This window comes from Peromyscus maniculatus, chromosome 11 (assembly GCF_049852395.1).
Source record: "Peromyscus maniculatus bairdii isolate BWxNUB_F1_BW_parent chromosome 11, HU_Pman_BW_mat_3.1, whole genome shotgun sequence".
Taxonomy (NCBI): Eukaryota; Metazoa; Chordata; class Mammalia; order Rodentia; family Cricetidae; genus Peromyscus; species Peromyscus maniculatus.
In genome coordinates this window covers 45,617,616-45,641,572 of record NC_134862.1, presented here as the reverse complement: position 1 = coordinate 45,641,572, position 23,957 = coordinate 45,617,616, and the positions used below count along the sequence as shown (strand labels likewise).

Genomic DNA, 23,957 nt, shown 5'->3' with positions numbered 1-23,957 from the left:
AGGAGAGGATGTTCACTGCCCTGTCACCAGCATCTCTGTATCACTCCACAAGAATGAACCCCCGAATAAATCCTGCCACAGTCCGCGAACGGCACAGGATGTGGTCAGGCGACTTTGCACCTGTGAGTTAAAAGTATCAGCTGGTTAAATGGAAATACATAACGATTGTTGTCCATTTGTAAAGAAAGCTTAAAAATAGCAGTGACCAGGTCCTCCTCAAGTACTGATAGTTCCTGGTAGAGTCTCTGCCCCCTCCATTTTTTTTTTTTTTAAATTAAGGATGGAATCCAGGGCAATATACATGCTAGGCGAACTCTTTACCACTGAGCTGCATTTCTAGTCTATTTTAGGAGACTTCTTTAATGACAGGTCCAGTACCAGCGACAAATACAGTCATGTAGGCTGCAAAGTGGAAGCCCTTTATGTTGTAGGTTTTTTGTTTTTTTTTTTTTAAATCAGCTTTTCAAGGTTCTGAATACCTGGCCCAGGGGCAAAAGTAGAGGAATCTAGTTGCGTAATTCCTGTTCCTAGCTGTGTGACAGTAGGGACATGCTTTAATCACTCACCCTCAGTGCTTCCTTCGCTGTAGACTGGAGACAATACATTTCTATTTCATGTGCGCTGCATGAAGTAACCAATGTAATGAATGTCACACACCCTTGGGGACATAGTAAGCACTGCCCCTTTGTAGATCAGGCCAGCCCCGAACTCACAGAGGTCTACTTGCCATTTATAGGAATGGGCAGGGGTCTCCTAAAATGACTGACTGTACAACATCAGCGATGGTATCCTGCAGAGTTGGCTAGTCCTATGCAGCAAAATGGGGCCAGCTACTGTGTTAGCCTGATGGAGACTGAGGTTTCCAGGGTGAACTGATGCTTCTTCCCAGCCAGCGAGACAAACCTGGATGCTTAGCACTTCTCCCTGCCAGGTCCTGGTACCCGCCTCAGAAAAGGAGGGGGCTGCATTGGATCCACAGAATACCACTCAAGAGTGCAGTTGGCTGAGGTCCAGACCCACTCACTCACTAGCTGTGTGATCTTTGTGTCTTAATTTCCCCTTCTGTAAAATGGGGCTAGTAATTATTTTACCTTACATATTTGGTGTGAAGGATTAAATTAGTTAATATGATTTTTAAGACTGTATTTGTATTTATGTATACATGTGTTGTGTGTCTGTATATTTATGTGAAGGAGGGGGTGACCACAGAGGCCAGAAAAGAGCATCGAATTCCTTAGAGCTGGAATTACAGGCAATTGTGATCCACAAGGTGTGGGTGCTGGGATCTGAACTCTTCAAGAACAGCAAGCACTCTTAACCACTGAGCCCATTTCTCCAGTCCCTAGATAATAGGTTTAAAGACTCAAAAACCAGTCTGGCATGCAGCAAGAGTTCTATGCAGGTCAAATACTGTCCTTTTATTGTGTTGGATGCCCTGTGAGGTCCTGTCCTGCTCTGACCTGTGAGGATCTACACTGATCTAATAAACTCTACCTATAGGGCTTCACCCCTCCTACAAACTAGAGCAGGGACCCTGCCCCAGCCTCCCCTTTTTGGGAGTGAAGAGAGTTCCCATTTGCAGCCCTGGGGCCAGCTGGACTTGCTTGGAAAGGCCTTTCTGGTTTCTCCATGGCTGCAAGCAGCTTTGCATGAATGAAAGAGTCCTTGGGGTCTCCAAGGTCCTCATTCCTTTGAGGCCACATGGGATTCATTACACTGAGGTTGGGTGAGAAAGACATAGGCTGATGATGACCCGTGGGCTGGACTGAGACAGGGAAGCATGATGTCCTGAGATGGAGCTGGGAGACTGGGAAGGATAAATGGTTCTAGGGAAGTGGTAGGCCCCAAAGCATCCCCAACAATGACCCAGGGAGGACAAGTATGAGGCACCGGGAAAGATGTTGTCTTCATCAGCCTTTGCAAATCGGACTTCCCAGGTGAAGACCGTGGTGAGTAGAATCTTGTGTATGAACTCAGGCCCAAAAGGGGGTCCCATCCATCTGCACAGGGAACACATGGTTTTCTACTTCTCATGAGAATACAGCCTCTCTCTCTCTCTCTCTCTCTCTCTCTCTCTCTCTCTCTCTCTCTCTCTCTCTGTGTGTGTGTGTGTGTGAGAGAGAGGGGGGGGTCATTGGGGTATGTTCTTCCAGCCCTTTATTGAGAACTTTTTTTTTTTTTGGAGACAGGGTTTCTCTGTGTAGTTTTGGTGCCTGTCCTGGATCTTGCTCTGTAGACCAGGCTGGCCTCGAACTCACAAAGATACGCCTGGCTCTGCCTCTCAAGTGCTGGGATTAAAGGCGTGTGCCACCACTGCCTATTGAGAACTTTACTTTTAAAACCCATCTCCTTGGACCCATAAGAGGAGGATATGGAGCATCCTTGGTTGGCTCATTCAGCTGAACAAAGACATTTTACACTACAGCATAGAACAATGGTAACCTATGAATCAATTCAAACTCTCCAAATTATATGAAATCACCTGCTTTTCAAGTCTGGGGGACTTACCCAGAAAATCACAGGACTATTGGATGTTGACACTGGCATGTCAGAGACCTATCATCAATTCTATGCTGTGTGGAGATTAGAGGACCCCAGAGGGGAACCTTCATGGTGCCTGGGCCTCTTGTTGCTTGCCATATAATGAGTTTCTCTCTCGTGGAGACAGGAGAGCTTTGTTGTGGAGGAAGAGTAGAGAGCACATACAGCTCCTCTACCTTATTCTCTAGTCGATGAAGGCAAAGACTTGGGTTTTACACCAAAAAAGAGAAGTCCAGCAAGTGATGGCCATCAGCAAAGGTAGTGGGGAAATGTTGTTGTTGGCTGTTTTTGTCTTTGCTCTTTGGGGGTCCGCCTTCCAGCTCCCAAATAAATCACATGGAGGCTTATTCTTACTTATAAATGCTCGGTTTTAGCTTGGCTTGTTTCTAGCCAGCCTTCCTTAACTTTAAATTATCCCATCTACCTTTTGCCTCTGGAATTTTTCCTTTTCTTACTTCTGTATATCTTACTTTCACTCTTACTCTGTGACTGGCTGTGTGGTTGTGTGGCTGTGTGGCTGTGTGGTTGTGTGGCTGTGTGCCTAGCCCCTAGCATCCTCCTCTCCTTGTTCTCTCGCTCTTCCTTCTTTCTTCATTTTCTCTCAGATTTCCCCTTCTATTTATTTTCTCTGCCTGCCAGCCTCACTTATTTCTCTCTACTGCCTTGCTATTGGCCATTCAGCTCTTTATTAGACCATCAGATATTTTAGACAGACACAGTAACACAGCTTCACAGAGTTAAACAAATGCAACATAAAAGAATGCAACACGTTTTTGCATCATTAAAAGAAATGTTCCACAGCACAAACAAATGTAACACACCTTAAAATAATATTCTACAACAAAACATCACCACTGACATCTGTGTATAGAAAAGCCACTGAGAAAGAAAAGGTCATAACACTAGATCTTTTGGCTTGAGTGCTAACTGGGAGATTCCTGGGAGGGACTGGGTACTACATCCTTTCCTTCCTGGCTGCCAGCAACAGGGAAAAGTATCCATATCTTTCAGAGGGCATCCTGCATGGTTGGAGGTTCTCACTTTCACATGGCTTACTAAATGTTACTGAGTATCATATTTGAGAATAGGCTATGAGGTCAGGGAAATGACTTGACTCATGTTGTTTCTTGGAGACTCAAACTTCCCTTCTTACTGCGATGAGAAGGATCTAAGCATGACATAGTGCATAGAACAGAAACACCATTAGCATGGCCCCTCTTAAAACATGGGAGGTACAGGTTAGTCTGTAGTGAAAACCAACTCATGGCCATTTCTAGAACCCAGAGAAGAGGGCATTATCTCCCTGAGGACCAGCAGCTAAGGACCATGTTCATAGCCCCTTTCTTCTACCATAAGCTGGAATGCTTGGAGGCTCTGGGACTGCATTCTGGGAGCTGGACTCTGTATCTACCTTCTATCTTCTTCCAATTCCTTCTCCATCAGCCAGGGTAAGCATTTTTACAACTCAAGTTGGATTCTGTCTTCACTCAACAGCCTTCTCCAGATAAGTCAGAATCCTACAGTGGCTTCTAGACCCTACGTGTCCAAACTCAGCTGGGGCTGCCCTTCCCTAGCCTTCCACCCTCGGGTGTACTTGATTTGCTCTTGAAACTTGTTCACAGTTCATAATTGGCTGGTCAACATCTTTCTGTCCTATTAGACTTCATGAGGGGAAGACTCGATGTTTGCTTAAACTTGTATACCCAGGGCCTAACAGTACCTGAGTCTGGGACTTAGCCTTTGGGATCCGCACTTTAGTCTCTTTGGGTCTTGTGACTCACTCTCAAAGTTTGTTGACTGTTTGGTACCACTATGGGATACAATTATCAAAAGGACAGTGGCTTTATGTATCAGTGTGACTTACTGTGTCAAGGGTCCCATGGGATGAGCTTAACTGACAGTTTGAGGCTGAGCTTGATGAAAACGCCCCCACTCAAAGGGATCAGATAAATGAGGCATCCTGGAGCAAATGTACCCTCAGCTGACCCAATAAAGAGCTTAAGACTCTGCAAAACATGAGCAGGACCAGTAGATGCCACAGGACCCTTCCATCTCTGGCCTCCTCCCAAATTGGTCCCTTAGCCCTGGGGGCCTTGCCCCGCCAAGCCTGAGCCAGAGGAGGAGGAGATGGGGTGAGTGGGAGGGGCAGAGAGAGCAAGCAAGGCGCGGCTATGACCTACATCTGTTCCTGCTCTGCCTGTCCACCGCCAGATGGCTCAGACTCCCTGGTAGCCAGCAGCAGCTGGAAGCAGGGAGGAAGGAGTGTGAGGAGGCTGGAGGTTGGTGGGCCATTCAGGTGAGTGAGCACACTGTGTACCTGGTTGTCCACCTGGTCTGGGAAGGGTAGGGAGACGCTATGCTGTGCTCTAGATTTTCTGTGCAGGAAAGAGAAGACCGTGGTCATCAGACAAGCCCCATGGATATCCGGCTGGCTGACCACAGACTGGGGTGCATTTCTAGCACCTTTTAGGGGACCCCGGTATCCCTGGAGGAGGGAATTTCAGCAGGTTCTGTGTGAGTGGTTCTGCCCTGGCTCTGATTTTCCAGGCACTGCCTGATGGAGAATATACATGACAACTGAGTTAAAAAATGTTACTAGCAGTTCAGAGTAGTGACCTCAAGACCAAAGCAGTTGAGAAGAACCCTATTTGGTTCCTCCTTTCTGTTGAGAAGTTGGAGGAAGCAGGGACCTAGGCTGGTAGAATGGAACAGGTTCTAGGGCAGCAGGTGAGGATGCTATGTCCTGGGAAGAGTTAAGGGAGACACAGCCTGGTCCCGAACTCAGCGTCTGGTTGGGATAGGCTGAAATGGGTGCATTTGTGCATAAGAGTAAGGAGTCTCCCCAAATGTGGGAATAAATCATGAAGGAAAGAATCCCCTTCCCCATCCCCACTAAAGAAGCCTACATCCTTCTGTTCTCTAGGCAAATGCACCTCTCACTCATTAGTCATTGAGTTTGTACTTGTTCTAGATTATTCCTGAAGTAGCATGATACTGGACCCTTGACCACCACAGGCTCCTACTTCTTTGCTTCTTTAACTGGACCCACAGGAGACAGAGGTAAGGGGCTGATATCTGGATTAGTGCTGACATGTGACAAATAGTCACACAATCTACTAGAGCTAATAGCGGCGGTGATAATGGAGGTGACCTCCAGTGTGCCTGGGTGCCAGTGCTTCCCCTTATCAGATCCTGACCTGAGGGAGGGAGGAGTGGAACTCTTAGGGGGCCTCCTCGGCTGAGCCTGCTCCTCCAAGTTGTCCTCTCTCCTGTCCACCTTGTGACTCCTTTCAGTGCGGTGGCTATGGCTCCTGTGTTGCTTGTGACCGCTACAGAACGCCACCGTTGGCACGCTGTGGCATTCCTGCACACAGGGGGGCCGTGGCTGGGCTGTAGAGGGGGCCAGAAGTGCCAGTGAGCGGGGCAGTTGTGCAAGAAAGCATATTAGTTGGAGTATGGAATTTGCTCCGTCATGTGGGACTCTACATTGATGGCCGGGTTCTTTGGGCAGGAAGCGCTGTCCCCCAAACAGAACCACTTGGCCGTACATCAGCCTCTCAGAGGTAGGATTGCTGGAGGACCCTTGCAAGTCTCCCTTTAACTCATTCATAGCTCTCATCCTTTCCCAGAGCCAACCCTACTCCTCCTCCTCTATGGGCACTAACATGGGTGCAGTGAAAAGAAGTTGAGGGGAGAGGGTGGTGGAGTTCTCGGAAGAAGGGGACACACTCCTGGTCATCTGACGTTGTAGTTCAGAGGGAAGTGGGTGGATTTCTGGCGGTCTTATTGGCTCGGGGAGAGAAGAGCTCCAGAGTCATCCCCACAGACCTTGAGATCTGAAGGATTCCACTTGGGTTAAGATAGGAGGTAGAAGGCACCCGGGCTCCAGTAGAAAATCCAAGAGATTGCTAGGGAATTTGCATTCCAAAGTTGAGAGGTCACAGCCGTTGAACAAGTCTCCTGCATGAGTCTGGTCTTGCTCTCTGAATGGTAAAGAGCTTGGGTCCTGCCAGGAGGTTAGGTCATACAGTCCCGACACCATGCTTTTCTTTTCTCCGGATCTGGGTAGCACCTACTTCTTTCCTGGAAATTTCCCTGGGAAATTGGTCTAGTGGAGCTGTTCTGGGGAATGGCAGGAAACAAATCATTTTCATTTGGGGGGGTTAGACAAGCTCTTAGGGGCATCATTTGCCCCCAACATCCATCTTAGATTTGGCTGGGACCCCCTGGTGGTATGGGAGAGGTGGGCTGACATGTTAACTCGGGCCTCACATGAGGAATTCATCTGCCGCCCTCAGATCAGTTTCCACCCTCAGAGGAGCAAGAAGAAGCTGGAACTATGGCAGGTAAGAGAGTTAGCTGCCCCTGCACCCCTCCCCGCTGCTGCTACTCACGTGGGTAGAAGGCAGGGAGGGGGTCGAACCCAGAGTTCTTGGGGAATGCACCATCTCTGCTCTTCCAGTGTGGGCTTTGAGGCTTGCTGTGCTTTATTGAGTCTCTACGTGAACTGAACTTCTGCTTCCTGAAGAGTGGCCCTTTCCTACCCTCTTTACCTGGTTTTTCTTTAGTGACACATCCGGAGTCATCCCATGGCACACAACCAGAGAGGAATCACCAGATTCCCACTAGAAAGCTTACAGGCATCCTTTAGAGAGAAAGAGCAGGTGTGCAGGACAAGCCTGCCTTGATGGCTAGAGAAATGAGGGGCCCGGTTCCCTGATGGAATGGAAGGAAGATCAAGATGTACTCCTCCTATCCTCCAGGAAAAACCCCTAAGAAGTCCTCCATCCCCGGAGTGAGCATCCGGCAGCTGGTGGACGAGATCCCCGAAGGCTGCAGTACACCAGATTTCAAGCAGAAGCCTGTCACCTTGGCTCTACCAGAGGGTGAGACCCTAGTGGATACTGCTGAGGGAGTCATGGCCCCTGCTCTCCCATTCCCCAGAAAGTACAAGGGAGATGGCTTGGCCACCTAACCTTTCTATCCCTCCTATGTCCATTACCTGTTTCCATCCTTCCTATATTCAAGTGGCGTCTATCTGCCTGGATCCCTAGGAGGGACAGGAGCTGAGGAGACTGTGGGGAAAGGGAGAGAAGAGAGTTCACACTATGCAAGGGAACATGGACTGGCAGATACTAAACAGGGAAGCAGGTCCCCAGGTTCTTTCCTCTGCTTTCCCTGCCTCAAGGTCTTCTATAGGAAGAAGCTATTTAAATATCTCTTCTCCCAGGGTGGAGAGGATGGTCGCCAGTAAAATGCCTGCTATGCAAGCGTGGGGACCTAAGTTTGGATTCCTTGTACCCACATAAAAAGCTGGACACTGAACTGGGCAGTGGTGGTGCACGCCTTTAATCCTAGTACGTGGGAGGCAGAGGCCAGGCTAGTCTACAAAGTGACTTCCAGGACAGTCAGGGCTGTTACACAGAGAAAACTTGTCTGGATAAAAAAAGAAAGAAGAAAAAGCTGGACACAGGGGTGCACACCAGTGTGCCTGTAGTCCCCACACTGGGGAGAAAGAATTGGCAGGATTCCAAGGACTTGCTAGGCAGCCAGTCTGGCCAATTGATGAGTTTCAAAAATTAGGTAGGAGGGCTGAAGAGATGGCTCAGCAGTTGAGACTGCTGGCTGCTCTTCTAGAGGACCGAGGTTTGATTCTCAGTACTCACATATCTGTAACTCCAGTTCCAGGGGATCCAGCACCTTCTTCTGGCCTCTGAGGGCATCACGCAAAAGTGTTGCACAGACATGCATGAAGGCAAAACACCTATGCCCATAAAAGTGAAGGAAAAACATAAAAAAAAAAAAAGTGGAGTGTGAACAAAGAAAATACCTGACCTCTGGTCTCTAGACACACACACACATATGTATATGCACATGTGTGCTTGCACACACACACACACACACACACACACACACACACACACACACACACACACACACACCCCTTTTCTTCCAATCTTGCCCTAAAGAGCCAGATGTTTAGTGCCTCACAGGCTAGCCCAGAAGTGCCGTTTTTAAAACCACACACAGGAGCGCCCAGGGAAGTGGTGTTCCTCCCCTGGAAATGATCCCTGCCGTAAATTTTAGTTAACATTCTGGTATAAGAAAAACAATGGTATGATATTTTACTTTTCTAAATATGAAACAAGGTCATGAACACAAGGGAGGGCCCTGGGACCTTCAGATTCTTCTGCTGAGATGTCCCTGGCGGGAGGCAGCTGAGCTCTGTGAGGGTCAAGTAGCTCCCACGCCATCTTGCCCTGCATGGAACTTCGGGTCTTCTCTGAGGCTGGAGTCCTATGTCTCAGGACCAGCTCCTTTGAGTACCAGCAGCCATTGCTTTCCAAGATCTCCCTAGACGGGAGGAACCGAACTCACAAATTCTCACACACTTCCTTGCTTTGGGAGAGACCTTAGCCTCCTAATGCACCCACTCTCAGAGAAATCTGCCTCCCACTCCTACCCTGCTTACCTTCGTGACCATGGACGGCACACCACATCTTTCTCCTGGGGACACCAGGCCCTGCATGGTTGACCTCAGGCCAGCACTGCTTCTGGGCACCTGGAAACTTTCCACCTGACATGATGAGTCCCAAGTCAAGGGGCTCAAAGCCGGGTACTTCTTTTGGGAACCACAGGGAGGATGATGTAAGTTTAAGTCTAAATAACATCTATTGCCACTCTACCCCCAAGCTGCTTCTTCCTGCCACAGGAAAGAATGCCATCTTTCGGGCGGTGGTCTGTGGGGAGCCCAGACCCGAAGTGCACTGGCAGAACACCAAAGGAGACCTCAGCAGCTCCAGCAAGTACCAGATCTCCTCTGCTCCTGGCAGCAAGGAGCATGTGCTGCAGGTGAGTGCTGCAGCCATTCCTACCCTGGGCTCATGGGTCTCTTCTGAGTTCCTTAAATTCTTAAGGTCGTCCAGTCCCCAGAGGAGGAAGAGATAGTTCCACAGTTGGGTCTGTTCAGCTTCAATCCGTGGTTCAAGGTCTCCTGAGCCAGGGGATGCCCTGGCAGGTTTGCTGAAACCTCTGCGAACACACCTGGACCACTGCTGGGTCACAGTCCCAGGCCCATCACCTTGCCTTTGGAAAGCTACTTGCTTGTCTCTTTCCGCCTCTGTTTCTTCACCTATGGAACAGCATAATTACAGTACATGCTCTATGGAGTATTAAAAACTAAATGTTTGTATGAAGTGTCTAGCCAGTGTCCCACCTTAAACTGAGCACAGACAGCCCTTGACTTATCATAGTTCCACTTGCAAGTTTTGATAATTGGGGGAAAGCAATATGCAGAAACCACACACTGAGTTTTTCATTTTTCAGTCTCATCTTTTCATGGGTGAGAAATATATAGGTGTGAGGCACTCGCCCTGAGCAATGGCAGCAGTCTGTAGCCTCCGTCAGTCAGAGGATAACTGTATTCTGTAGCATACTGTGTTCACCGAATTACACGAGGCATTGAACCCCTTTTATAAAATGGGCCTAATCATCTCGCCCAACAACAGGCTCATGGAAATGCTGTCTCACATTAAGGCAGGCAAGGCTAGGGAAAAATTTGGTAGGTTAGTAGTACTAAATGCATTTTAAATTGATAATATTTTCAGCTTACAGGAGGTGTACTAGGATGTATTGTCATGTCACCAGACAAACAGTACCTGCCCTCTTAATTATGTTAATATTAGTAATCTTGTAGACACTAACCATGGGTTAATATTAGTAATGTTGTAGACACTAACTGTGGAACACTCACAAGTGTTGGGCCCCGGACCAAACATTTATCACAGAGGACATGAGTTAATCCTGACCATTCACTGCTTTCTGAGATATTATTATCCCCATCTCATAAGCCAAGAAATTAAAATTTATAGAGGTCGGGGAACTTGCCCAAGGTCCCATAGCTAGTAATACATGGCAGAGATGGTCTCCAGGGCCAGGTTCATTTGACCCCACCCTGCTAGAGTAAGCTCTTTGTGAGACCCATATTGCCTCCAATGGCAAGAACATCCATCCTCTGCTCCGATCCAGAATTTGTTCTGATGTCTGCATTTGCTGATAAAGACTGTGAGCTTCATGGGGACAGAGCCCATGTCTGTGCATCGTCATACTTCCAACCCACAACTGTGTGTAGTGCATGGAGGAAGGGAGTGTTAGCCCTGCTCCCCTGCCCTTGGCCTCTCCACAGATCAACAAGCTGACTGGAGAGGACTCGGATCTGTACCGCTGCACTGCAGTGAACGCCTTCGGAGAAGCCACGTGCTCCGTGAGGCTCACCGTCATCGAAGGTGGGCTTGTCCTGTGAGCTCATCAGTGCACAGGGCATTTCTCTAGAGAGCACCCTCAGAGGACCCACAGGGCGGCAGGAGGGGAGAGAGGACCCAGAGGCTGTGCTTCCGTCTCCTGTAGGGGCCCTGGCTCCACCCAGTGGCGCCCAGTTTGCCTGTGCCCAGTAAGGCACACTTCAGCCATACCCTGTGGTAGTTGCTCTGAATGGGCCCAGGCTCCAGTGCTAGTTTCTAGTCTTCTGCTAAGTCGTTTTTTTTTTTTTTTCCCTCCTGGGTCTCAGTTTTCCCACTCTACAACAGATATTTTGTACAGGTTTACATTAGACATTTTTTTTTTGTTTGCACGATGTTTGAAGATCCTTACATTTTTAGTCTGTAATGATTGGAAGGTTGGTACCTCTTGAGGACGCAAACCTAGTCTCTCAAGTAAGCTGACACATTCATCTCGTCTCTAAGTACCAGAAAATCCTAAGAGAAGTCCAAGAAATAAAGATACCGAATTACTTCACATAGAAGGAAATTCTGAGATTCAAGTCCAGGGCTTGTTCTACAGCTCTGGCTGTCACAGGAGAGCAAGCTCTTCTGGTCTCAGCAGGCTGACTGGTCACTGCAGAGCCAAACTTAATCCACACTCGAGTGAGAGGAGAGGGAAAAGGGAGGCCCGGGGACACCTGCCTCTCTCATCAAAGAAGCAAAAGCTCAAAACTCCAAAAACCTGGGAGCTTTTGTGTGCATGTCATTGGCTAGCACAACGTCACGTGATAGCTGTTATCTGCAAGAGGGAGGAAGTATGAGTTTCTCCAGACTCTCCATTGGAAGCACATGACAAAGAAGAGAATTATGAATGACTGAGGGGATAATCAAAAAGCAGAATCTGATGTATTTGGCAGTTCGGGCCCCATCACCTGAACTGGCAACTGTCAGATGCTCTTTGGGTGCCCTTGAGTTTGCCGTGGTTGTCGGTGGCCACTTCCCTTATCCCTGTCACTTCCCTGTAGACATGTGAGTGAGTCTCCCCATCATGCAATGATGCTCATGGTAAAGCTTTGAGGTATCAAAGCTCATGGAAGACTCCCCACCTCATCTTCCCCTTTTGCTTGGATGTTGTGTCTTAAAGGACAGAACAGGTGGGAGGCCAGGGCTCTGGGTTTGGTCCAGTTCCCAGGAGGACCATCCAAGTGTCTTGCTTCTTTCCCTGTCTGTGCGCACCACCTCTCTCCTCTCCTCCTTGGATGGTCCAGTGGGTTTTCGGAAGAACCGAAAAAGGCAAAAGGAACCTCAGGAGGGTATGTAGATTGGTCAGAACCCCCCTCTGGGGCCTTTGCATGTTGCTCCCCATCTAGTATAACCATGCACACCTTATGGGCACCAGCAATGTATGGAAAAATAAAAACTCGCATCAGCAGCCCTGGACCATATAGCCTTGCTTCAGACCCTACCGGGGATTCAAGACTTACTCCTTATTTTCTAGACCTCAGGACAGAGCTGAAGGACTTTCGGAAGATGCTGAAAAAGAGGTGGGTCTGGCACTGTCTGGAGGATTTTGGAAGCTCACATGGTGCTCATCCCGGATGAACTGGGCATCCATATTCGGCCACTTCAAAGCTTTGTACCCTGAGTTAGTCTTCTTTCCCCCAGTCCTGTTTGCAAAATGGGAGGGCCCGCTTGCCCAGTGATTTAAAAATATGCGTTAAAGCAACACAGCACTTCAGTCCTAATGTTACTGCCACCCAAAGACATCCTACTCAGAAATCAATATCTCCAGTTCTTAGGAGCCCCGAGTCTCCTCCAAGCCGAAGCCACAGGGTAAGGCTTGCCTCATCCAATACCTAGGTCCTTCCACTTGAGATCATGGTCCACCCCCAAGATCTCAGCCTCTGTGCCTGCTCCTCCAGTAAGCACAGGACAGCTTCCCTAGATCACCAGGGTCAGCTGGTCCATACACGGGACTCCTCTGGCCTCTGACCAACCAGCCTTGATCCCCAGGACCCCACCTCCAGCCCCTGATAAAAAGATGGAGTCTGCACAGGTGTGGCAGCTGCTCATGACCGCGGACCGTAAGGACTATGAGAAGATTTGTATGCAGCATGGCATCGTCGACTTCCGGGGCATGCTGCGCAAACTGCAGGAGATGAAGAAGGAACAGGAGGACAGAATGGCACAGGTATTCTGGCCCTGCTCCCACCCCCTAGTTGGAGCACAAGTCCTGGAGGGGCCCCACACACCTACCCAGAGCTGGCTTTGGAAAACCCAATATGGTGGACAGTCTACCTCCATCTAGCCCCGCTGAGAGGTTCTGCTAAGGATCCAGCCTTCTGAGCTTGCTCTGGGTTTTAATACCTGGGCCTGATACTTACTGAACTCCGGACTTTAGAAAATTAGGGCTCCAGTGTCTTGATGCCCTCATATGTATAACAGGCTAATAGCAAAATCTACCTCGTAGGGTTGAGAGGATAAATAAGAGGATGTGCTTACAGCAATTAGCCTGGTGCCTAACACATAGTGACGTCTAGTGACTGTCCCCTGTCATTACTGTCATCATCATTATTGTCAGACTTGGGGCCTGATTTCTTGGGGATTCTAATACTCTGCTTCCAGCATCTTAAAAACTACACGGGAAGTTCCTTCTTGTGTCTAACTTGACATAAGTCTGCGTTTTCCTTCTGGGATTGGAAAACAACCTAGTTTCATTATTCTTCAAGTGGCATTTTGAAGGTGGCGTCTCCAGCCTCCCAGCTAGGGCTTTTCTTTCAATCATTCTTACCCATATCAGCATGTGGCCTAGCTCACGGCTTTGCCTAGCTATATTCACCTAATGTTTATCAGCGGGTGGGACAGATGAATGGACACCCAGATAGATCCCTCTCGTTTTTGTCCTTCATCACCTGACTTTTTTATCTTTGAATTATCTTTCTTGAGGGTTTAAGTATCCTCACTTGAGAACCCCATAAACCCCTGCTCTTCAGGTACATTGTGGGCCAGGGCTGAGACCAGATCCTGCAAAGATTTGGAGTGCCCCGGAGAAACTGTTTTGGGGTCCCTCTCATGGGTTTGTCTGCCCTCTAGTATGTCAACGCCATTGACAACTTGAGACACATCAGGGTCACCAAGGAAGGGGTTGCCACGTTTGACCTGGAGCTGGATCTCAAGGACCTTGAGAGCAAGATTTACCTGTACAAGGTGAGGCCAGAGGACCTGATGGGGGCTGTGGGTCCTGGGAGGAAAATGATGGACCCCATGGAACTATCTAGAACACCTAGGTGCTAAGCACTCACCCATGGGGTTCCCAGTTGGAGTTAGGTCACACCTTGTGGTGGGAAGTCTCCAGACACCTCTCACCTCTCCTTGAGCTGGATCTGTTACTCTACATAGCGTCTGATGCAGAGCAGGGTCAGAACAGAGTTCTGAGTGCATGCCCACCATGTGAGGCCAGGACAGGTATGTGGGATTGGGGCCGGCAAAGCATACACTTCTTCTGCAGCCAAATTCACCCTGGCTCCATCACCTCAGACCAGACATCTTTCCTGAGCCTCAGTCTCCTCATCTACGAAGTGAAGGATGAGAAGAGCTACCTCATGGAATACTGCAATGCCTAAATGACACTGCATGCTTGTCTGTCCCGTGACCTGGCTCCCCCCACCTGTCTCTCCTCCTCCCTGCTGCTCTGTTCCTGCTCCTTGGCCTTGTCTCTGCTCCTTCTCTGTCGCCACCCAGCTGTGCCTAGCGCGCTCACCTCTGACATCCATGTGGTTAGTCCCCTCATCCCCTGAGTGCTTCTGCTGTGCTCCCAGGTCCTCCCTGGTGCTTCTGAAGGTGCCCCTCCCCCACTTAGCCTGCTTCGTCTCTTAATTCTGTTTTTCCAGATACAAATCACTTATTTATGGTGCTGACTACTTGTCTTCCTCTCCCATCGGTGGGACTCTTTGTTCTATTTATTGTAATGTCTCAAGTACCTAAAATAGTGCCTGGCACACAGCGTTAGAAAGAGTTAGCTACTGTTAATTCTCAGCGAGTAGGAAATCTCTGTATGGCTTAGCAAGGATGAGCATACGTATAAACTGACTATGTTTTGTGCAGCCCGGAGGACATTCTCCAAACATTCCCCTTGGTGGATGAAAGAGCTGGTCCCAGGTCATAGGCTCACCTCTCCTGCTAACACACGGGGCTGTAGAGCAACTCTCTTCCCAGCAATCTGCATTAGCCATCTTAGATGTCTTGCATAAGCTGCATAGATTTATTTGCATTCATAGAAAGAGGTCTGGACATTCTTAGAACATACATGTCTACCCACCTCATGACCCATGCACCCACATTCAGGCTCTGCTCTCTGCCCTGATCCCACAACCCCGACATGGTTCTAAGACTGTGTTGTCTTTGACCCCTGGGCCAGTAGAGAAAACTGTTGGTGGTAGCCAGAGTGAGGCTAGGTTACGAGGCTCTTTGGACCCACGGATGCCCTGAACCATCCTTTTCTGGCTTCAGGATGGTGAGATGATCCCCTATGGCTTTGATAACCAGACCAAGCACTGTCTGAGACGGCTGGGGAAACGCTACCACTTCCTGATCCAGGACCTGCGGCCCGAGGATGCCGGCCTTTACCAGGTCATGGTGGAGGATGCTGTGGTCTTCTCCACAGAGCTGGAGGCCAGCAGTGAGTGTTATTTGCCACAGAAATTTGCATAGAGGAGAGGAGAAGGGGATACACGTGACATGGCTGCATTGCTAGGACAACTAGAAAGAGAGATACACCCAGATATGCCTGCTTTGGTACCCGGCAGGGCTCGACAGAATGCGTCAAGGATATAGGCATACACAACATTCTCCTGCCCATAGACATTCTGTCGCAGCTGAATATTTTCAAATCAGACCCAGACCATGGCCTTTTGTGATAACTTCCCCCCTTATGATAAATGTCCTCCTCTTCCACAACTCCCGAGCAAGGATTTCCACCTGGGCTCGCCAGGCCGGTGCAGCTCAGGCCTTTTCCATTCCTGCTTCTTGTGTTCCTTCCCCCACCTAAGAGTGTCCCTCCTTGAACTCCACCCTGTGCCCAGGAGGACCTGTGTTTCCATCACTTATAGACACCCTGACCAGGAGGAGCCTCTCCGAAAGACAAGGGGAGGCCTGAGGAGGAATCTTTGGGCAGGACATAAAGAACAGGGCTGAACCCAGGCTGAAGAACAAGAGAAGGGCATCCAGCAGGTCTGGGTGTTAGGATGGGCTTTGAAAGCCCAGTGACAATGCGCCATGGGTAGAAGAGCATGGGCTTGGGAGCGGTCACCTCTTAGCTGTCCGATGGGACAAGTCATTTTTTTTTTTTTTATTTTGAGGGCCTAGCTCATTCTAGGCAAATGCCAGTCCCTCAGCTCTTCATTCTATTTTGAGACAGGATCTCTCTCAAGCTGTCCAGGCTAGTCACACACCCACTACGCTACAGGCTGGCCTTGAACTGGTAGTCCTTCTGCCTCAGCCTCCCCAGTAGCTGGGATTATCAGTGAATAACACTCTATCAGAGACTAACCTAGGTTGATAAATGTCTTAAACCTCAGTCCCCTCATTCATAAAAAGGGAATTTAAGATCACTCAGTGATAATCATAAGATCACAACCCCACATTTTATGTGTGTATGGGGGCGGGGGGTACTGATGCCTTCAGCAAGGACCGGGGTAGCCCAGCCAAGGTGACAGGAAGACTGTGGCAAACTGGGGTGAACTAGGTTTCTTAATTCCTAGCGCTGGTGCTCAGACCTCTCTGTGCCATGCCGCAAAGCTGATGTCTCCCTTTCCTGTTTCCACGGCAGCCATCCCCCCCAGAGTGGTGGTCCCGTTGGCAGAGACCCGCTGTAAGGAACAGGGGGACGCAGTCTTTGAATGCACACTCTCCAATCCTTGTCCCAATGCTACCTGGCATTTCCAGCACCGAACACTGAGGCTTGGTGACAGATACGAAGTTTCTGTGTCCCCTGATGGGCTGACCCACCGGCTGGTTGTGAAGGGGGCCAGTTGCTCAGATATGGGCCTCTACTCCCTGAACGCTGGACTCCATGCCTCCAGTGCCTGGCTCGTGGTTGAAGGTGGGTGGCCGTACTTCTGAATCCCCCTGCCTTTCCCAAGACAAGGTCTCAGAGTGCAGACAGGGAGCCTCCTCTGCCTCATCATTTGCTTCTGTATGCTTCTCTCACTAGAGAGAATGAGGATGGCTCCTCAGATTCATTCTTGAGCTAGTGCAATGTGGCCTCTTCGCGGCCAGCCAAGCCCAGCTCTGTGTGTGCCGTTAGGCCTCTTAGGGTTACTCAGGGGCCTCAGGTCCAGGAGGACCCCCCAAGACTTGGGGTAGGGCTTGTGACAGTGATCCAGTTTTGATGTGAATGAGAAACCCCTGGGCTGGACCCGGAAATACCCTAATCCTCCCAAGCATTGGCATCTGGGAGCAACACGATCCAGGAAACTGTGAACTGTTCATGGGTGAGGCAGACACAGCAGGGCAAGTGGGTCTCCTAAAGCCCACAACAGCTTGATAAGTTCATAACTTTGACATGTGAGCTTATGTGTCAAAACCACACGACCCACGTGGCAGGAGAGGGTGGCCTGTAGATACGGGTCTGGGGGAGGAGGTGATGGGACGTTACCTACCAATGTGCCGGGGTGTCCTTGTTTTTCCCTCCGCTGGGGAGGGGGAGGGCTGGGCAAGGGAGCCATGTTAGACGGCTGACTTGCTCTCCTTTAACAAGGTCTTTTCTCTTGTCTCTCTATGGGCTAATGACCTCTGTGTAATTAACACCTTACCGAAGGCGGGAAGGATAAAGGCCCTCAGACCACAGATACTGAGCACCGACTGCAAACTCCAGAAGCTCTGGCCTCAGAAGCAGAAGACTCTTGGGGCATCAGCGGCAAGGGAGGGCGATCCAGAGAGCAGGGCTCCCTCAAGGAGACCAGAGGGGCGTGGCTCACGGCAGGCGCAGACAGGGGTGCCTTTGACGAGCATGGCTATTCCATGGTGGGGGGTGAAGGATCAGCTAATTCAGCCTGGGGCCCCGGGCAGAACAAAAAGGGCTTTCTGGGAGGAGAGCAAGGCAGGGTCACGCTTCCGGGAGACAGTCAGGCCCACAGAGAGGGAGACGACTGTGGTGGGAGCCTTCCTGGGAGGCCTCATCTCCAGGGAGGGGACACAGAATCAGATTTGGGCTTTGTGGAAAGACAAGGTCATAGCAGAGCGGGGGCAGCAGGAGGCTGGAAGGCTGGCTCCAGCCACCGTCAGGATGCAAGACTTGAGAGCAACAGAGAAGGAAAGGAACCCAGAGAGGGCCGCGGCAGTGAACTGGACAGACGTGGCCCGGGACAACTCCGCGACCCTCACTTGGGAGCTGGGGCAGGGCAGAGGGCGCCGTGGGGACCCCAGTCTGATGCCGAGGGGTTTCAACTGAAAAAGGAAGGGACAGAAACGTGGGGTGATCTTACGGATGAGATGGAAGGAAGGGGTGACCTGAGCAGAGAGAGGGGAGCAGGGGCAGGGTGGGCTCATAGGGGGGCCTGCCTGGGGGAAGCCAGAGGCTGCAATGGGGCAGGAAGTCCTTGCATCCCCGAGTTTCCTAGAGGAAGAGGTCGCAGCCTCGAGGTGGGCATGGACCCTGACAGGTGCTGGGGCACTCAGGAAGGTGGAGATGCTGGCCATGGAGAAGCTGGGGTGTACTGGGAGGCAGGGGGATATCCAGGACAGACATCAACTAGCAACGACACCCAGGAACCATCGCTATCTGGAGGCAGGAAACTTCTGGGGTGCAGGAGTCCTGAGGCCAAGGCTGAGCACTCTTTGCAAGGGGCAGGTAGTAGCCATGGTATTGTGGGGAGGGGCTACAAAACTGTCCCTGAAGGCCTGGAAGATCCCAGGGCCTGGAAAGGTGGCCTAGAAGAACTCCAGGGAAGGGATGGCCAAGGCCAGGCTGGAGCCTTGGGCAGGTCGGAGGAAGGCTCTCGAAGTCTCCGATTTCCTCAGAGCCGGACAACAGGGCAAAGGGAAGCAGGGGATCCAGGCAGAACAGAGTGCGAAAACATGGGTCCTCAGGATGACATGGGGGCCAATCTCAGAAACACTGGGGCCCACTTTGGGCCTGGAGTGCCTGGGTCCGGTGGGAAGGGGGGGAGAATGGATGGTTCCCAAGTAGCTGGACTGATGGCGTCTAGTCAGAGGGTAGATGCCAGAAACCACAGGCTAGTTCCCTCCCCAGGCCTGGGTGTGCAGGGCTCTGGGGGTGCACTGGGGGACATGGCAGGATTAAGAGACCCAGGGTCGGTAGGATCTGAACCAGACTTCAGGAATGGGTCAGGGAGGTCTAGAGAAAAAGGGTCCAGAGGAGGAATGGACTACGAGGGTGGCTTAGGAGGTCCAGGGTGGGTGGAGTCTAGGTATGAGGAGGGTTCCAGGTGCTCTGAAGGGGCGGGTTCTAGGAATAGAGTTACTAATCATGACGGCTCAGGGGTGCCAGAAGGAACAGGGTCGGGTCTTGGTATTGGTTGCAGAGCCACGTGTGGGGCACCTGTGGAGACAGGTTCTGGGGAATGGGGTACTTACAGGCATGACTCAGAGGTGTCTGGGGGATTGTGGTCTGGAAACAAAGGTCAGTGTGATTCTCCAGGAAAGGTGTCTGGGAGAGACGCCGGCCTCAGAAATGGCTCAGGTGACCTTCAAGGGATGCCCATTCATGAAGCTCAGCGCTGGGATGTATTTCAAGGCCAGGGTCAAACAGGCCCTGGTGGGAAACACTACTCTGATGGTGACTTAGGGAGTCCTGAGATGGTGGGATCTGTGGGTGGAGATGGCATGAAGGCCTCTGGAGCAGTGGGAAAGGTTGGGGACAGACATATGGAAACAGAACCAGGGAACTCTGGAAGAATACGTTCTCGGGGTCACACTGGAGGTTATGAGGGCTTCAGAGCCCTGGGGGCCTTTAGCGAGGGAGACTTTGAAGATGGCACTGGGGTTCCATTACCCATGGGACCAGGATCTCTGGGGAGAGGGAACAAAGCAGGTGATGGAGAAAGGTTCCTTGGTGCCAGGACCTCTGGAGCTGGAACTGGGAATTTGGACAAAGCCGGGCACCCTGAGGCGCTATCTCCTCATGATGAGGCTGGTTCCAAAGGCCACTGGGCTCACGGATCTGGAAATGCGTTAGGTTACAGGGATGGATCTGGAATTCCAGAGCTTTGGGGAAATGGGGACAGAGCAGCTTATGGAGATGGGTCAAGGGGTCCTGGGTCTGAGAGAACAGAGTCAAGGGGTCCTGGCTCTGAGAGAACAGGGTCAGAGGGTCTTGGGTCCAGCAGAACAGGGCCAGATGGTGACACAGTATATAGAGATGGCTCAGGAGGCCTCAGAGGAATGGGACCAGCGGGTGAGGCAAGTTATGCAAATGCAGCTGGGAGCTCTGGGGCCACGGGATCAGGGTGCAGGGTAGATTCTAGGAATGATATTGGGTGTTCTGAAGTTATGGGATCCGGGAGTGAGGCAGGTTATAAGAATGACATCCAGGGCCATAGGGTGAGGGAATTAGGGAATAAAGGAGGTCACAAGAATGGCTTAGGAGCCCCTGACATTATGTCATTAAGGGATGAGGCCAGTTATCAAGGTGGTTTAGAACATTCTGGAGACATCTTGTCCTGGAATGAGTCAGGTTCCAGGGACGGCTTGGGGGAAACAGGACGGATGGAATCCAAGAATGAGGAGGCTGGTTATAGGGGAAGCTCAGTGGGGCCTGGGGAAATGGGGCCTGAGAGTAAAATGCACTGTGCAGATGGTTCAGGAAGGCAAGGAGGACCAGGGCCACCGGCTGCACCCGGAGAACATGAATCCATGGGTCTTGGGTCAGGATCCCAGGCAGCAGCAGAGTCAGGCACAGGCTCCAAGGATGCCAGAGGGATGGGGCCTGCAGATGAGACAAGGCCTGGGGTGGGCCCTGGGATGGCTGGGACACCGGACACTACAGGTGGTGTAGCACACAGGGACCGTGCTATGGGCCACGGGAAGCTGGGGACACCAGGAGGGCCACATATCTTTTCAGGTGGCCAGGGTGTCAAGAACAGTCTTGGGGGCCGTGGACCCTCAGGAATCCCTGAAGCCTTGGGGGCTATTGGTTCTGTGAGGAAACCAGGTATCAGGGAATGGAAAGATGGTTCTGGGTTCCCAGGGTCTCCTGGGGAAAGTGGGACTCCCAGTGGGGAGGGAGGGTCTATAGACAAAGCGGGAGCTGTGGGGACCTCCAGGCTTCTTGATGGTAGGGGGACAGTGGGCGGGGAGGGTGGGTCTGGGGTAGCTGCTCTGGAGTCGGAAAATGATTGGGACTTTAGTCAATTAGGCTTGGGGACAACAGGCAGGTGTAGAGTGGCTGGCCAGGGTGAAGAGCCACCGCAGGAAGGTGGAGACTCCCTGGAAGGTAGGAGGAGGGAAGCAGGTTCTGGGAGCATGTCAGGAGCAGGGCAGGTGACAGAGAGCGGTTCCACACCAGGGAGAGAGACCAAGTCAATGTCAGGACGGGACAGTGGGCAGGACACGAGCCACACTCGGCCTCCAGGCTGGGAAGACCAGGTTCGAGGCGGCTCCAGGGCTTCTAGCTCGCTGGGGGAGAATGATGCCATTTTCAGACAAGCCCAGGAGGGGCAAAGAGCCTCCAAGGGCAGGGGCTCTGTGACAGGCCGAGAGGCTGCCGGTGAATGGCAAGGTCCATGCCCCTCGGAGAGCAGAGGCTTGGGTTTTAGAAGGGGCGGGGCTGGTTTGACAGATGGCTCCCGTGTCCATGGCAGAAGGAATTCCACTATGCGTGGAGATGGTGCCACTTCAAAACCGCAGGGACCCCAGGATGAATTAGATAGTCCCTTAAGCAGAAGGGACTTCGGAAGTGTATCGGGAGGAATCCAGGAGCCAGGTTTTCAACTCGAGGCAGGGCAGGGAGATCAAAGAGGGTCCCTCCAGGAGTGGGGATCCTGGGAGGCTAAGACCGGCAAGGTCCAAGGATCTGGGGCCTCAGAGAAGTATGAAGGGCAGGGAAGGAAAGGCCCTGGCTGGTCAGGCAGGAAGCCTGGTCCCTACGGAAGCAAGTGTCAGCCACAGATTGGGACTGAAGTGGGATCAGCCAAGAGAGGGCCTACAGAGAGGGCCAGAGGTCCGGGGCATTGGACGAGCAGTGAGGACAGAGGGTCTCTGAGAGAATCTTGGAGTGAAGATGGGAGGCAAGACCCCCACAGGCATCTTGACAGCAGGAGAGAAACCCAAGAGGGAAGGCCAGATGTCTGTGGCCAGGGACAAGATGCTACCCAGAGCCCCAGATCCAGATACAAGCCTGGCCCTGGCTCTTCTACGGAGGCCCGAGGTAGGTACTCCAGCTGTTGGCTCCCTTAGGGTGGAGCCAGAGGGTAAGGTCGCTGGATACTGGGGTGCCCACATGCTATTTCTACCTTCAGCATGGGAACTCATCCCCACCAGTGTCTCCATTTTCTAGAATCCCTTGCAAATTCAGGGAGGAGCCTCTCCTTTTCCCTCCCTGGGGCTCCAAGCTGTGTGAAACTCAAATATCTGCTGGATATTAACTCTTGAAACCATTTGTCCAAAGTCCCTGCATATTAGCTTGCCTCTGTGATTCAGAATCCCCATCTGTGGTACTCAGGGGCGGGGAGATGCTCTTCATCTACCTTACACATCAGCCTAGGAAAACAGGAAGTTGGGCATTGGTTCTGGCTGAGTCCTGTGGGCAGGACCATGGAGGCCTCCCAGAATTCAATGCAAGCCAGGGCATAAGAGGCTGGGCTTTTGGGACTTTGTGTCTCTCTAGGCTCCATGGACCACTTCTCTCGGGGTCTGGTGGATACGGAGGTGCAGCAGGGGGAAGCTGCCATACTTTCCTGTACCCTCACCAGTGACATGGGACCTGGCACCTGGTTCAAGGATGGAGTCAAGGTACTGATGCCTCACACCTCACACCTTCCCTTTCCTAACTGATGTGGGTGGGGGTGAGGGGCGTGGCGAAGCCGAGAAGTAGAAGAGTCTAGGCAGAAGTTTTCACTCCTCATGTTACTAATATTTCTACTCTGGGAGATGTTTAAACAGCTGGAGTGTGGCGTATTCAAAATAAACACATTATGAATGTGTGACTTACTCCAAGTTTGACACAGCTTTGGCTGCCCTCCCCCAACCCCAAAAGCTTCTCAGAAGAATTCCACTCACCCTTAAAGGCCTTGCACAAATACATTGTCTCATCCTGACCAGCTTGGCTCACTGGTCTCCCAGAGCAGCCTCTCTGTGTCCCGTCAAGCTGTCACATCCAGCAGTGCAGCACAGTGATGTCAGAGAGATCTGACTCCCCATCAGATCTCTGCTCCGCTGTCACGAGTTATGTGACCTCGGACAAGTCCCCCATCTATAAAATGGGACTTATAATAGCACGGATCTCAAAAGGCTCTTTTGGGCGTTAGTGGAGGCACTAGGTAGGCACGGTGGCAAGCAGCGATGACTGTCTAGTTCATGGGGGCAGTTCTTAGGACCGAACTGGACAGGGTGGGGGTGGCCATCTCCATGGTGATCATTGTCTCCAGCTCACTGCCCATGATGGGGTCATCTTTGAGCAAGATGGGCTCACACACAGACTGACCCTCACCCACTCGGAGGGCACCCAGGCTGGGAGATACACTTTCGTGGCCGGCAGACAGCACACGGAGGCCAGCCTGACCGTGCAAGGTGAGGCCCAGCCCTTCCCAGCCCTGTAGTCTCTGCATCGGGTGAAAATGACCCTCCGCGGAAGCCCTGAATTCGAGACTTGTCTGCAGTCTTCTCAGACTTTTTATGAAGCCCACACAGGCCTTTCCCAACCTGATATCTCATCTCCTTCTTTTTATTTATTTATTTATTGGTTTTTTTTTGGGGGGGGGGTGTTTCGAGACAGGGTTTCTCTGTGTAGCTTTGCGCCTTTCCTGGAACTCGCTTTGGAGACCAGGCTAGCCTTGAACTCACAGAGATCCTCCTGCCTCTGCCTCCCAAGTGCTGGGATTAAAGGCGTGCACCACCACCGCCCGGCCTCAATGATTTCACTTTTTTTTTTTTCCGGAGCTGAGGACCGAACCCAGGGCCTTGCACTTGCTAGGCAAGTGC

General features: G+C 51.3%; 1 protein-coding gene and 1 long non-coding RNA gene across 3 annotated transcripts in view; one reads left to right on the top strand and one right to left on the bottom strand.

The window, feature by feature from the left end:
• Positions 1–1,392: 1,392 nt before the first annotated feature.
• Positions 1,393–23,571, bottom strand: LOC121821271 (uncharacterized). 2 transcript variants are annotated; one of them, XR_013043283.1, is made up of 3 exons: positions 23,037–23,570; positions 8,208–20,745; positions 3,062–7,616 (listed from the first exon to the last, which is right to left on the bottom strand). It is a non-coding gene; the product is annotated as an uncharacterized LOC121821271 (long non-coding RNA). The 2 variants fall into 2 exon arrangements; XR_013043284.1 differs by having other exon boundaries at positions 1,393–20,745; positions 23,037–23,571.
• Positions 6,820–23,957, top strand: part of Igfn1 (immunoglobulin like and fibronectin type III domain containing 1) — a 28,677-nt gene continuing 11,539 nt past the window's right edge. Inside the window, exons 1-13 of the mRNA XM_042258216.2 lie at positions 6,820–6,887; positions 7,305–7,427; positions 9,254–9,393; positions 10,727–10,826; positions 12,068–12,112; positions 12,298–12,343; positions 12,813–12,990; positions 13,893–14,006; positions 15,309–15,477; positions 16,627–16,899; positions 17,617–22,185; positions 22,645–22,769; positions 23,405–23,546. Of these exons, the coding sequence (XP_042114150.2) occupies positions 6,881–6,887; positions 7,305–7,427; positions 9,254–9,393; positions 10,727–10,826; positions 12,068–12,112; positions 12,298–12,343; positions 12,813–12,990; positions 13,893–14,006; positions 15,309–15,477; positions 16,627–16,899; positions 17,617–22,185; positions 22,645–22,769; positions 23,405–23,546 (6,031 nt within the window). The 5' untranslated portion in view covers positions 6,820–6,880. The remainder of the gene's footprint in view (positions 6,888–7,304; positions 7,428–9,253; positions 9,394–10,726; positions 10,827–12,067; positions 12,113–12,297; positions 12,344–12,812; positions 12,991–13,892; positions 14,007–15,308; positions 15,478–16,626; positions 16,900–17,616; positions 22,186–22,644; positions 22,770–23,404; positions 23,547–23,957) is intronic.